General features: G+C 37.9%; 1 protein-coding gene across 1 annotated transcript; it reads left to right on the top strand.

Annotated features, from left to right (window-relative positions):
* Positions 1–8,298: 8,298 nt before the first annotated feature.
* Positions 8,299–8,766, top strand: LOC104602066 (uncharacterized). Its single transcript, XM_010265636.1, has one exon. The coding sequence runs from the start codon at positions 8,299–8,301 to the stop codon at positions 8,764–8,766; it is 468 nt and encodes a 155-aa protein (XP_010263938.1).
* The last annotated feature ends 7,360 nt before the right edge of the window (positions 8,767–16,126 follow it).

Genomic DNA, 16,126 nt, shown 5'->3' with positions numbered 1-16,126 from the left:
ATCCAAACTACAAATTGAAGTTCCATACTACAAGTTTGGCATACTATATATTAACCATTTTCAAACAAAAAGCTTAACTTGTAGACTACAAGTTCATTAACAACCAAAATCTTCATCTGCCCAAAATAGAACTATGGAACACATTATCCTAACTCTAGGTCTTGTACATGTACATGCCTAGAAAAAACCAACAAACAAAACAATTAGGACTCTCATGGTCTTCAATCCTTCACTAACTCTTTATAGGGAGGACTCCATGGCCTTCAATCGATTGCCCATGTCAACTACCAATTCTTGAAGATCTCCAAAACGAGACTCTATAGCCTTCAACTGATTGTCCATGTCTATTACCATTTCTTGAAGTTCTCCAATATGTGTTTCCATGCAATTTGTTATTAAGTTGCCTTCACTAGAAAAGTTTGTGGGAAGAATTGCATGGTTGAGCTACATTGCCCTGAAATGCAATGCAATGCAATGGAGGTCAACATCCCATCTCTGTAATAAAGAGCATACAACATTTATATAAAAGATATGCTTACAAGACTTATCTGGCAGTTGTAAAATATTCTATTCAGATTATAGTCTATTTTCGAAACCTAGATCACAACCTTCTTATCACATTTACAATCCTTCGGCTTGTACTTAAGATAACTAGTACATTGATCGGCACTTGTGGATTGAGTAGAAGACATCCCTATGCATCAAAAATAGACAAATCACATAAACAATCTTTCAAACATGCAATTTAAAACAAAAAAGGGAGCTTGAACATAAGAAGAAACATGTAAAGGGAGTCCACCTTCCTCCGACACGAGTTGATGGTCAAAGGATGGTAGAGCTTCAACAGGGGAGCTTGTTGGATAGTGGATGAGGGAGCTTGAACAGGGACTGCGGTGGATAGGGGAGCTTGAACAAATGGATCTGGTTGAATGGTGGAGCTTGAACAAGGGAGCTCGTTGGATGTGGAGCGTGAACAGTGGATCACAATGGATTGGGGAGCTTCAATAGTGGCTCATAGTGGACGATGGGACCTGAACAAGGGATCACGATGGACTAGTGGATCTTGAACAAGGGATCATGATGGACCAGAGATCTTGATCAAAGGATTTGGTTCAATGAGGAAGCTTGAATATGAGAGCTCATTGGACGGAGAGTATTAAAGGAAAGATATCAATTGATAGCTGTCATTAGCTAATTATTCTATAATTATCTGTCAAGAGGAATTATAGGAGTTGATAGTGTTAATCAATTAGTTAGTTTCCTAGAATACGTATCCATGACCTGTATATAAATAGTCATGTAATCTCATTATGAATCATATACAAAAACATATTCGTCATTTGCTTCTCTATTATTTCATATGGTATCAGAGCATCGTTCCTGGTGACTCTTCACACATTTTCTTCAATTCCAATAATCATGGCCGAGTCTTCATTCACAACAAATACCATTGATCCTTCAGATCCCCTAACTCTTCATCATTCGGATCATCCAAGACTTGTCTTGGTTTCCAAACCCTTAGAAGGATACAATTATGGGTAATGGAGTCGAGCCATGCGTATTAGTTTGAGCGCCAAGAACAAACTTGGCTTCATAATAGGTGCTATTAAAGCGCCCAAACCCACAGATCCGAAGTTTCCCACTTGGTAGCGATGCAACGACATGGTGCTGTCTTGGCTGTTAAACTCGGTTCATCCAGACATTGCATGGAGTGTTATCTATGCCGACACAGCAACAGAAGTTTGGGACAATCTCCATGAACGATTCTCCCAAGGTAATGACTCTCACATCTACCAAATTCGACAAGAAATTGCAGAACATAGGCAAGACCAACAATTTGTTTCTATTTATTACACAAAAATCAAAGCCTTATGGGATGAATTATCATCATATCAGACCCCTCCTTGTACTTGTGGTGGGTTGAAAAAGTTAGTTGACAGAGAAGAAAATGACTGTGTCATGCAATTTCTCGTGGGCTTAAATGAGTCATATGCAACCGTTCGGGGATCTATTCTGATGATAAGTCCTCTTCCAGATACTCACAAGGTTCATGCACTAGTTCTACAACATGAAAGACAAACTGAGGCAGCAGCACGTCGCGACATAAATCCAGGTCATCATGCCATGTAAATCGCTCAAGATACAACAAAACAACAAGGCTCTACTTATGGGAGAAGTCCTTCAAAGAAAAATCTAAAGTGTAGTTACTGTGACCGTCAAGGCCATGGAGTTGAAGATTGCTTCTACATCAAGGGTTTTCCTTTAGGTCACAAGTTTCATGGCAAAAATGTGAAACCAAGGAAGCCCACGGCCCACAACATTCAGGCCAATACACCAGCTTCACCAACTTCACATCCCAACTCTAAAACAACAACCTTCACCAATGAAGAATACAAACAACTCATGGATTTACTACAAAAAGATAATGGTAACATCCAGCCCTTTGTGAATGCTACAGGTATTCCTGATACTACTTGCTATGCTACTCACTCTGATTCTTCAACAGATTTGTATTGGATAGTTGATAGTGGTGCCACACACCACATATCTCATTAACCTACCACTTCTACTGATATATTACCTAATCATGATATTGTGATCTTACCTAATGGAGATAAAACAACTATCACTCAATTGGTTCCATACAATTAATCCATAATTTAACTATTGATGGTGTTTTACATGTTCCCAATTTCAAAGTCAATTTGATTTCGGTCAATAAACTCACCCATGCCTTAAAATACCTTGTCACCTTCTCTCATGATTTTTGTATTGTGTAGGACGTGCTTACGAAGAGGATGATTGGCCTGGGCAAGAAACATAATGGATTGTATTATCTCAAACCCAAACAGAATGTCCACCTAGCCAATTCCATCAGACGTTTCTCCTCTTTTTGGCATCAACGCTTGGGGCACCCATCCTCTGCACCTCTTCAAGTACTGTCCAAATCTATCCCAGAAATTATTTATGATACCAGTAATGTTTGTGATATTTGTCTGCGTGCTAAACACACTCGTCTACCTTTTCCAATTAGTTCAATTTCTTCTAGTGCATGTTTTGATTTAATTCACTGTGACATTTGGGGACCTCACCATTTTAAAACCCATTTAGAAGCTCGTTATTTTTTTACAATTGTAGATGATTATTCTCATTTCACATGGATTTATTTGATGAAATTCAAATCTGAAACACAGTCTCTATTAAAATATTTCTTCTCATGGGTAAAAACACAATTTCATACTTCTATTAAGACTTTACGTGTTGACAACAATACTGAATTTATTTCTATGCAATCTTTCTTTAATGAAAATGGCACTCACTCAACGTTCTTGTACTTACACGCCCCAACAAAATGGGGTAGTGGAATGCAAACATCGCCATCTTTTAAATACTGTTCGTGCCCTTCATTTTCAAGCCAATTTACTACCTCAATTTTGGGGCGAAAGTGTCCAAATCGCTTGCTATCTCATCAATCGTCTTCCCACACCCTTACTTCATCACGAAACACCTTTTGAAAGACTTCATCATCAGCCTCCATCATACACTCACCTTCGTACTTTTGGGTGCTTGTGCTATGCCACAAATCTTAAGCCCAAATACAAATTTGACACCCGAGTTCATCGATGCATGTTCATAGCTTACCCACTTGGTCAAAAAGGCTATTGCCTATATAATCTTGAGACACAACAGTTTTTTACTTCTTGAGATGTCACAATCCATGAACACCTATTTCCCTTCACTAATTCCACACCCATTACTAACCGAAACCAACCCACTTTGCCAATACCACTCAATGATCTTTACCACTTGTTGCCACAACCCACTACTCTCCCAAATCCACAAGTACCACCAGACACCATTACTGACACAAACACTCCAATCACAATCACTGCACCACCACCTCACCTATGGAACATGAACAACTAGCATCCATAACATCTCCTGAACAACCAGCATCCACTCCATCTGCCACTTTACCCATAGAACACGAACCACATGCAACTTCTAGCCCATCACCTGACTCCTCTCTCAACCCAGCTGCCCCACGGCGTTCCACTCACCCAATAAAACTTCAAACTCGTCTTCAAGACTACCACATCAACAATTCTATGCTGCTTTCCCACGGTACAATCAACTCTTCCACGTCCAGTACAAAACATCCACTCTCTAGGTATGTCAATTACTCTAATTTTTCAGTTGATCACCGCCACTTTATTTCTTCTATTTCCCTGTTAGCCGAACCACTTACATATGAACAAGCAAGTCAGGATCCTAAATGGGTTGAAGCTATGCAAACCAAACTTCAAGCACTTTCAGCCAATCATACATGGACTATGGTTCCTCTACCTCATGGTCATCATCCAATCAGCTGCAAATGGATTTATAAAATCAAGTATCATGTTGATGGAACTGTTGAACGGTACAAGGCCCGCCTTGTAGCTCGAGGCTTCACACAACGTGAAGGAATCGATTACAAGGAGACATTTGCTCCTGTTGCTAAGCTCATTACAGTGCGTTGCCTTCTCACTGTGGCAGTAGTCCGAATTTGGAATCTTTATCAAATGGATGTTCAAAACATCTTTCTCCATGGCGACCTTACTGAAGAGGTATACATGCAACCTCCACCGGGGCTCTTTCGACAGGGGGAGCATATGGTATGTCGACTAAACAAATCCCTATACGGCCTAAAGTAAGCCTCAAGAAGCTGGTTCCATAAATTTTTATCTGCAGTTCAGAGTGTTGGTTTTAAACAGTCAATGGCAGATTACTCTTTATTCACCAAGGTACGAGGTACTTCTTTTACTGTCATATTATTGTATGTCGACGATATGATCATTATAGGAAATAATGAAGCTGAAATCAGTGATCTCAAGAAATTCCTCAACACATGCTTTAAAATCAAAGACCTTGGGCCATTGAAATACTTCCTAGGGGTAGAAGTGGCTCGTTCTAAAGTTGGGATTTCCATTTGCCAGCAAAAATACACTCTGGATATTCTTGAAACAGCTGGTTTACTTGGTGCAAAACCGGCCAATTTTCCAATGGAGTAGAACTTGAAATTGACTCCCACAGATGGTGAAATACTTAAGGATCCAACTCACTATTGCAAGTTGGTCGGGAAACTAATCTACCTCACTATCACACAGCCAGACATCACTTACTCGGTATCCGCTCTCGATCAGTTTATGCAACAACCGCGGAAACCTCACCTTGATGTAGTATACCGAGTTATTCGATATTTAAAGAAAGCTCTAGGTCAGGGATTGTTTTTCCCATCAAATAATGAGTTGAAATTGGTAGGATATTGTGATGCTGATTGGGCTGGTTGTCCCACCACAAGATGGTCTATCACAAGGTATTGCGTCTTCCTTGGAAAATCATTAATTTCATAGAAAAGCAAGAAACAAACAATGGTGTCTAGATCTTCGGCAGAGGCAGAATACCGGTCAATGGCAGTAGTAACATGTGAGCTCACTTGGTTGCGATATTTGATGCATGAATTATGTGTGCCACACCAACAACCAGCCACGTTATTTTGTGACAACCAAGCAGCCATATACATTGCAGCAAACCCAGTTTATCATGAAAGAACCAAGCATATCAAATTAGATTGTCACACAGTACGCGAACGAATTCAAAGAGGGGAGTTTAAAACTGCGTTCGTCCAGACTCAACGGAAAATAGCTGATATATTCACCAAGCCTTTAGGCCAAGTAACCTTCTAATCACATGTCGACAAGTTGGGCATTTTGGATCTTCATGCTCCAACTTGAGGGGGAGCATTGAAGGAAAGATATCAACTGATAGCTGTCATTAGCTAATTATTCTGTAATTATCTGTGAAGAGGAATTATAGGAGTTGATAGTATAAATCAATTAGTTAGTTTCCTAGAATACGTATCCATGACCTGTATATAAATAGTCATGTAATCTCATTGTGAATCATATACAATAACATGTTCCTCATTTGCTTCTGTATTATTTCATAGAGAGCTTGAAGATGGGAGTGCGTTGGATAGAGAGATTGAATAGGGCAGCTCATTGGCTGAGAGCTTGAATAGGGGAGCTCATTGGATGAAGAGCTTGATCAGTGTCCAGTTTCCCCTTTCCTTCCTTTCCTTCTTCCCTTCTATTCTTTTAACACTCAAACGAAATGGACAAAATGGTTACATAAATGACAATACTGACTAACGGTCAACTAACAGTAGAGACCTGCTAGACATAAATTGAAAGTTTAGGGTACTGCAAAGACACGTTTGAAAGTCAGAGGACTATTAGGAATTATGGAATTTAATATTTCTATATGATTATATATGAATATTCTTGGAGATTATTGATTCGAGAATCCAACCCAACTTGCAAAGAAAGGAATCCAACCCAACTTACTTGTTTATGTTAGAAAAATTACCCGTTGGGTAGGACCCGGATTGTGGCCCATCATGGTGGCCACGATCCAGACTGAATTGGTCCAAATCCAATCACCTAATTGGAGCTCATTACGAGGGTGTTGGACTTAAACAATATCCTAATAAAACAGCCCCATTAATTAAGGGATTTGTGAGATTCAAATTTGAATTTATATATTCCATTTATAATTTTGGAAACCATGGGGCTGATTGATTGACAAAGTTTATGGGAATTAAATTACCTCTAATTAGACAAGATCTTTGATAGGAAGGTTGCCTAAAAGAATGACAATAGAGAGAGGACCCATCTTCCCTAGGCGTGTGATCCCTCTTGGTTGTTTTTTTCTCCTTCAAGCTTCACTCTCCTTCAGCTCTCCCAAAATTAAAAAGAGTGCTCCCTACAAGCACTGAACTTGAGAGTTAACACACAAGAGAGATCGACTAGCGTTCTAAGGAGATATTACAGTTCTCGCAAGTCACTGACTATAATTGGTGTATAGCTATTGAGTAGTTCGACTGCATTAATCAGAAGCAAGGAGTCAAAGTCTAGTGGGGCTCGATTCAAGGAAGTATCAATACACTTATTGGTATGAGAGTTTCTTGCACAGAGGTTATGGCGACTGGAGGTAAAATTTTATTCCAAACTATTCTTTTATTTCAGTTGAAAAGATTTTGGTCGACTTACAGTGGTATTAGAGCTGGTCGTCCAAGACCTTAACTCTGTGATTGGTTGAACCTCTCGAGTTAGAACCATGGCTGCCATTAATTAATTTTTTTTTTTTGTGTTCCTTTGTTAATGGGTTTTGGTAATACCGGTAATCTACAACATGGCTTGAGTTTTGGGTTGTATTCTGTCCATTCCATTAGATTCAAGAGAATAGTTTATTTTTTTCTTTTGTTTATTTACTTTATTTAATTATTGCTCTTTGATTCATTCTTTGAATGCCAATTTGATGTTGGTAGTTATGGTTAAATCCACCATTAACATAGAGGTTTGTAGCAGTAGTTGTTGGTTAGCTTATTGTGCATAAACTTGGGTTGTTTGTGATGGCATAACAAGATCAAAACCATGACTGCGATCCAGCATGGTTCAATCCAAATAATGGTATAGATGAGCCATGGATAGAAAATCAAATGAGCAGAAATAATCCATGGCTGATCGTCCTATGCGCTGACATATGTATGAACGAGTGGTCAAATGAATTCAAATCTATCAAAATTTAAAATTAAAAGTTGTTTTGTGTAATTGTACAGTTACGCCAATTTCTACTGTGTAGTGGGCCTCAAGCCCATTATTTTTTTTTGGCATGAGGTTGATTGAATTGTCAAATACCAATTTGTTGACGGGGCCAAGAGACCTAAGCCGATTTGGGTCCAACTGAACCGGTTCAATATAACCTTATTAGTACAAATTGGATGGTGGTCCGGTTCTTAATTGAACTGAGTGAATTATTCGAATAGTTCGTTTGGGATCGCTGTAATCAATATTTTGATCGCGTCGACAAATTGGTTATTGATTGTATCGCACTGTAGGAAATTCTTTTTCTGAATGGGCCTAGCCAAAGCAACCCATTGGTGTGTCAAGGATGCCAGAGTTTAAATTAATCACGTTAAATCTTAACTGCTTAGGCCCAAAGGCAAGCAATTGAGATTTAACAAACTGAGTGTGTACTGTCAGAAGATTCCCTAATGCCAAAAGGTATGGGATAACATCCTCCGATGATGCATACTCAGTTGATATGGCAGTTGGGTTGAATTCCCAAAGGTAAAACTCAATTGCTTTTATGGGAAATTCTTAATCTTGTTTAATTCAAATTACAGCAAATCTCGATTCGTTTGACATTACTGCAATCCCTATGTTGGATGGGGATAATTAAGCAGAATGGAGCGAAATGCTCCATATAATTCTGGGATGTAAAGACTTGGACCTAGCCATACAGGAAAAGATAAAACCCGTGCTCGTTGAAAATGTGTCTCAGAAAGAGATAGAGCACTTGGATGCATGGGAAAAATCCAACCGAATCTGCAAATCTGTTGTGAAAGCCCGTATAAACAAGAGGATAAGGAGTGCGATCCCTGAAAAGGACATCGTGGCTGAGTATCTCGCAGCCATTGAAGAACACTTTGTCGCCTCGGAAAAGGTGGTCTCACAGACCTTACTAAATAAGCTAGCTAACATGAGATTAGCTAATTCTAAATCTGTGAGAGACCATATTCTGGAAATGAAGGACATAAGCGACAAGCACAATAGCCTAGGTGTGATTATCACTGATCCTTTTTTAGTCACCTTTATACTTACCTCCTTGCCTTCTGTGCATGGACCATTCAATGTATCATACAATACTCAGAAGGAATCCTAGAGCTTCAATAGGCTCCTAACCATGTGTGTACAAGAGGAAGAAAGACTCAAACAAGAGAGGTTGGAAACTGCCAACCTTGTTGTAAAAGGTGACAAGAAAAAGAAAAGTCCTCCACAGAAGAACAAGGGGCATAAAAATGCTAAAGGTAAGCCGAAGAGTGAGCTCACTTGCTTCTTTTGTAAGAAGAAGGGCCATCTTAGAAGTTACTACATAAGGTTTAAGAGCTATCTGGAAAAGAAGAAAGGTCTAAAAAGGAAAGACTCAGGTACTAATCTTTAACCATATTGTTAACACCATGCAGGGACTGTGAAGGACAAGGAAGCCAAAGCCGAATGAACAATTCATTTTTCTGGGAGACGGAAATAAAGTGGCAGTAGAAGCCATAGGAGTTTTTGAAATAGTTTTGAGTACCAGTTATAAATTGATGTTGAACAATGTGGTTTGTGTACTTGGATTTTCCAGGAACTTGATTTCTGTTTCTAAACTAGTACTTGATGGATACAGACTTAATTTCTTTAATTCAAAGTTAGAGATATTTTGTTCATCTAGATTAATTGGTTTTGGTAATTTGATTGATAACTTGTACAAATTGAATTGTTCATCGGATTTAGACAAATTGATGTCTTATATAGTTGGAACAAAAAGGAGTTCAATAGTAGAAAACAACTTATTCTTGTGGCATAGAAGATTATGTCACATTTCAGTTGACTGCCTTAAAGGACTCATGAAAGACGAAATTCTCGAAAACATAAGCCTTGAGAACTTTCCTACCTGTGCTGATTGCATTAAAGGAAAGCAAATATGCAAGTAAGGAAAGAAAGCCACGAGAAGTGAAGCTACAAACATATGTGGACCACTCCCTACTCCCTGCTTGAGTGGTCAAAGATATTTTATAACATTTATTGATGACTATTCAAGGTATATGTATATATACATACTTCATGAAAAGTCTGAAGCCTTGCAGGCGTTTAAGATTTTGAAGGTAGAAGTAGAAAAGCATATTGGAGACACAATAAAATTGGTCCAATCTGATAGAGGAGGAGGTTATTATGGGAGGCATATGGACTTGGGACAAAGTCCAGGACCCTTTGCGTTGTTCTTAAGAGAACATGGAAAAGTCACACATTACGCTATGCCCGGATCATCAGAACAAAATGGTGTAGCTGAGAGAAGAAATAGAACCCTTAATGGACATGGTGAGGAGCATGATAAGTGGCTCCGTCTTGCCCATAAGATTGTGGGGAGAAGCTCTGAAAACCATGGTATATGTATTAAATAGAGTACCAACTAAATCGGTATTGAAAACTCCATTCGAGTTATGGGTTGGAAAGAAACCTAGTTTAAATCATGTACATTTTTGAGGTTGCAGAGCTGAGTATACAACCCACAGTTCTTAGAGGCATGATCTAAAGGGTTCAGGTTCTATTGTCCAAATAATTCCCCAAGAATTGTAGAGACAAGAGATGCAAAGTTTTTAGAGGACCTCTTGGAGAAGAGGGAGAATCTCCGAAGCATTGATTTTAGGGAAGTCCAAAACATTGATAGACATCTCAGCATTGTTCTGCCTACAAACTTTGTTGTAGTACGATAAGAACAACCGTCAGTAGAACAAACTACTGAAGTAGATGCGACTGTTGCTCATCAAGAAGAACCTATGAAGGAAATACCATCAATCATAGTGAGCACGTAGGCACCAATTCTTCCTAGGAGATCAACTAGAACAAGAAAAAGCACCGCATCCTCCGACTATGTATACCTTCAAGATACCGAGTTTGATTTGGGTCCTTTTATATACCTAGTCACATTCAAAGAAGCCATTGAAAGTCGTAACTCCGCGCTTTGGCTTGAAGCCATGAAAAACAAAATTGACTCCATGGTCACTAATGGCGTCTGGGATGTAGTACTGCTATAGATAGGTGCTAAAACAATTTCATGCAAATGGATATTTAAGACTAAAATGGCACTTATTGGTGAAATTGAGAGGTACAAAGCAAGACTAGTGGCCAAAGGGTACAATACAAAAAGAGGAGTTGATTACAATGAGACTTTTTCCTTTGTCTCCAAGAAAGATTCATTCAGGATAATCATGGCATTAGTAGCTCATTATGACATGAAGCTACATCAAATGGATGTGAAAACAACCTTTCTGAATGGTGATCTGGAAGAAGAAATGTACATGGAACAACTTGAAGGGTTTAAAGCTGAGGGCAGGGAACATATGGTTTGCAGAATAAAGAAGGCAATCTATGGGTTGAAACAGGCCTTCCGCCAATGGTATTACAAGTTCCACAGTGTAATTACATCTTTCGGATACAAAGAAAATGCAGTGGATTAATGTATATACCTCAAGGTCAGTGGGAGTAGATTCATCCTATTGGTGTTATATGTTGATGACATCTTGTTAGCTAGTAGGGACATAAGCTTGTTGCGCCAAACAAAAGAATTTCTAAAACATAAATTTGACATGAAGGACATGGGAGAAGCTTCTTATGTCCTAAGGATTGAGATCCTGAGAGATAGAGCCCGTAAAGTTTTGGAGTTATCTCAAAGGACTTACATTCAAAGGGTCTTAGAATGCTTTGGAATGGAAAACTGTGCACCAAGTGTAGTTCCCATTCACAAAGGAGATAAGCTTAGCAGTGAAAGTTGTCATCAAATTGAACATGGTGTCCCTTATGCATCAGCCGTTGGCAGCCTGATGTATGCACAAGTTTGCACAAGACCTGACATTGCGTTTGTAGTGGGAGTACTGGGTAGATTTCAAAGCAACCTAGGTAGGGAACATTGGAAAGCTGCTAAGAAAGTGCTCAGGTATCTGTAGGGAACCAAATAGTATATTCTCACATACAAGAAAGGGGACAAATTGATACACTGATTCAGATTATGGTGGTTTCCCAGACACCAGAAAGTCCACATCGGAGTATAGATTTATGCTTGTTGGAAGAGCAATTTCTTGGAGGAGTAGCAAGCAGAAGTTGAGAGCTTCCTTCACGATGGAAGCAGAATTCATTGGGTGCCATGATGCTATGGCACATGCAATATGGCTAAAAGCTTTATTATCAGCCTGGGTGCCCTAGTATTGGATTATGTAGATAAAACCAATACAACTTTACTGCGATAATGCAGCAGCTATGTTTTTCTTTAAAAATAACAAGAGCAGTAGCCAAAGCAAGTACATAGATTTGAAGTACTTGGTAGTAAGGGACAGAATACAAGGAGGCAAGGTAGACATCCATCATATCAAAACTGACAAAATGTTAGCAGACCCCATGACTAAGGGGTTGTCCCCAGTGATTTATCAAAACCATGTGAAAAACATGGGTGTTGTCAGTTCGTTGGATGAATGCAGTTTAATTTAGTGACATGTGTTGATGCCTCCTATATCTGCGGATGTCTCATGGCCTGTCATATTGTGCACATATATAAGATGACAGACTATGGATTGAAAACACAACAGGGTCCATACACCGAGGGTTGTGATGCATAATTGTATAATACATGGAAGAAAACTTGTATAATCCGAGGGTACCACCATGATTTACATTATGCTAGCAATTTCCTAAGTGGTTTGGTTTGGTTGAATATATATATATATATTCTCTATGGCCACCTTTCGGGCCAAGTGGGAGATTGTTAGAAGAATTATCCGTTGGGTAGGACCCGAATTGTGGCCACAATCCAGACTGAATTGGTCCAAATCCAATCACCCTAATTGGAGCTCATTATGAGGGTGTTGGACTTAAAACAATTTCCTAATAAAACAACCCCATTAATTAAGGGATTTGTGAGATTCAAATTTGAATTTAAATATCCCATTTATAATTTTGGAAACCATGGGGCTGATTGATTAACAAAATTTATGGGAATTAAATTTATGGCAAGATCTTTGATAGGAAGATTGCCTAAAAGACTGACAATAGAGAGGACCCATCTCCCCTAGGCGTGTGATCCCTCTTGATTTTTTTTCCTCCTTCAAGCTTCACTCTCATTCTGCTCTCCAAAGAGAAAAAGAGTGCTCCCTATCAGCACTGAACTAGAGAGTTAACACACAAGAGAGATCGACTAGAGTTCTAAGGGAATATTACAGTTCTCGCGAGTCACCGACTATAATCGGTGTGTAGCTGTTGAGTAGTTTGACTGCATTAATCAGAAACAAGGAGTCAAAGTCTAGTGGGGCTCGATTCAAGGAAGTAGAAAGCGGTTTCGATCAATACACTTGTTGGTACGAGAGTTCCTTCCACAGAGGTTATGGCGACTGGAGGTAAAATTTTATTCCAAACTGTTCTTGAAGGACCGAGTAGATGCAGAGGTGAATGGCTAAAATCTGGATGGAGCCAAAATTTGGAGGTTGCTTGACCTTCCAAGTTATCTTTGATTTTGCACCTCCTGCTATCTTTGTGATAGCCATATATATAGGTCTTTCCCCAACGTTCCCTTCCTTGTTTTGAGGAGGGAGCGTAACCGACTTGAACGTTTGGAGGGAAGACCAAGTCAAGGCCTCTCCAGATTGAGACAAATGTCTCATACTAACCAAGGATCTAGCCACATGGTCATCCAGTCTAGACTGGGTCAAATGGATATCCGTTGACCCAATAAGAACTGGAATTTGGATCAGCAATATTGGTATCTCCATGCATAAAAACATTTTCAAATAAACAATCAAATAAATTTATTTTTATAGAAAATAAATAAATAGGTAATAATTTAAAATGAATGATTGTGTGTGAGAGTGTTGCATGGAGATAACCATAAATTAATCATCTTCCATCAACATGTGGCTTGTCACATAGCCATTGGATATTCCAACATGTTGAGGATCAAACAAGGGCCTATGGCCACTCTACCAACATCTCCCACTTGGCCAATTATGCCCGAGATGAATAAGTGCCAACCAATCCCATTGCTTTGACGTGCCTTACATAATATGTAATTGCAATGGGTTTAGTCTTTGAATCGGCAATCATTTCTTTTGTAGGCACGTATTCTACCAGGATCTATTCCATTGGTAGACATGATATATGTACCGGTACCGGATATCAATATGTTTCACTTCAAGGCATGCCATGGTAGCATAACTGAGTATCATCATAGTTCATCAGTATATCAAGAACTTTCACTGCTTTTGAACCCACAAATCTGTAAATATTGAACTCAGTATGCATGACAACTTTAGGTACTACGTAGCTTTGCTTTCTTGCTCATCAATGAAACAATTGGTCATCCTGAGAGGAATTAGCACCCAATGGTGAATCTGCCATTGTTTGGGTCACCTGCAAGAATTAGCAACACACTTATCTGACACTTCCAAGTCATATGGGTTTGAAGTCTTTTACCAACTTTAAATAAGCAACCATTCTTTTAATAGTTCTCTAAAGGGTTCCTTAGGTATTTACTTACAAGACCAACAACACATTATATATTAGGTCTTATATAATACATTGCATACATCAAGCCAACTATAGATTTAAGCACAATATCTGCTTTTCATCTTTAGTATTTGTTCATTAATGGGAGCCATATCTAAATCTAATTATCTAGCAGATTTAAGTCTCAACCCCATAGCATTCTTTGACATAAACTATCTCAAAATATTTCGGGAGTATGCTCTTGTAAAAGAGCTAAGTTTCTGGCATTCTTATCCATTTTTCAAGCATCTTAGATTTTCAAATTGGTTTTCAACGAATTGTTCATTTCATTGATTGTGGACACATCACTACTAGCAATTAGGATGTGCTCTACACACAAGAGAAGAATAATAAATATACTCCCACTATTCAAAGAATAAGCACAAGGAATTATGAATAAACACCCCCCCTTTTTTTTTAAATTGCATCTCAAAATGTATGCTATCAAATCTTGGAAGATTATTTTAAGCCATATGTAGTAAATCAAATAAGTTGAGTCATATATGTTTCTTCATGAAGAAATGTAGTTCTCACACAGAGAAAAAAAATGAAGATATACAACCAATAACATCATGAAGTAAGCTTAGTAACTGATGAGGTAAATGTCTTCATAATCAATGCTTCTATTAGAGTATATCTTTCTTGATATACAAAGCTTGATTTATAATTCTCTATATATAGATCCTTCAATATTCATTTATACCCTATAGGTTTTTGTTTTGATAAAATCAATTAATTCTCAAACATAAGGGATTGCTTATTTAGATGCAATAGTCCATTATTCCTAATGAAGGAAACCTTTTTCTTTGAAGAGGTAAAGTATTGTATTAGACTCAAAAGTGTAAGGTCAAGTACTATGGGAATTTGTACAAGAACGACCAGAACTAGAACTTCCAAAAAGGTTCACCCTCCATGTAATTTGCTTTCCAAGGATACAATTTCTTTTACTAATTAACAAATATGTAACCTTTGATATTTTCACTATATGAACAGTATATAAAGGTACACTTAAAGCTCATTATTATCCAACTTGCCTTTTTTTTTGTTGATTTGGTACAAAAATCATTAAACAAGTTGGGTGTATATTCTCCACTATTTCTCTTAAGAGATTTTTTTTTTTTTTGCATTATCTAATCAGATTTTTCTTGACCAAATACACATGTCCAAGTCTAGGATCCATAGCACATTCCCTTTCCCTATGTGTTTTTGCATTCAAATTGCCACATTCATCTGAAAGAATAATTGCTAACGATTTATTTAATATCTTTCATTTCCTAAAAGGGAATTAATTTTCACTAAGACATGGTTCATAACATTAATAATGCATTCCCATTTTATGTATTCAATCATTAGAACTCATTCTTTCTATTTTATCCTCATATACAAGAGTCTCGATGTGCATTATCATCTATATGACAAACACAATAAACATCTATTTTATTACTAGTCAAAATGTTTACTCCCACTATCCTTATGCAACCTGAACTAATATGGGAAGCAAAAGGTTACAATCTAAGAACCAAAGAGTGATTTCCCAAACAAGAACTAAGCAATAATTGATTAAATAATTCAGGGATTATTTTCCAATCACAATAGAACTGAATATCACTCAACAAAAGTTCACAATATTATATAGTAATTATACAATGGCAAAGATGCCATTGTATAATTTTCACAAAAAGCCCAAGAAAGTGGATCATACATATTATGATTGAAGGAGAAACCTTTTATTTCAATAACTAGTGAGAGAGACCAAAAATGTTGGGTTTCTTCTGCCTAGTGGCTAATAAAATTTAATTGATTCAAAAAGTCCAAATATTAGTGTTTTTATGAAAACACAATAGTAAGTAGGTAGAATATCAATTAACTTCTTAGGAATCAAATGTTCAAATATAGTGGATTATCAATTGACTTCCCAACAATCAAATGTTCAAACAGCTATTGATCAACTTATT

Source organism: Nelumbo nucifera, chromosome 6 (genome assembly GCF_055504915.1).
Source record: "Nelumbo nucifera cultivar China Antique chromosome 6, China Antique-T2T, whole genome shotgun sequence".
NCBI classification, from domain to species: Eukaryota; Viridiplantae; Streptophyta; class Magnoliopsida; order Proteales; family Nelumbonaceae; genus Nelumbo; species Nelumbo nucifera.
The sequence above is the reverse complement of the archived record's forward strand: the minus strand, read 5'-3'. Positions and strand labels throughout refer to the sequence as shown.

Excerpts from the sequence above, each read along its gene's own strand:
- LOC104602066 (XM_010265636.1), top strand. The coding sequence starts at position 8,299 with ATGCTCCATATAATTCTGGGATGTAAAGACTTGGACCTAGCCATACAG.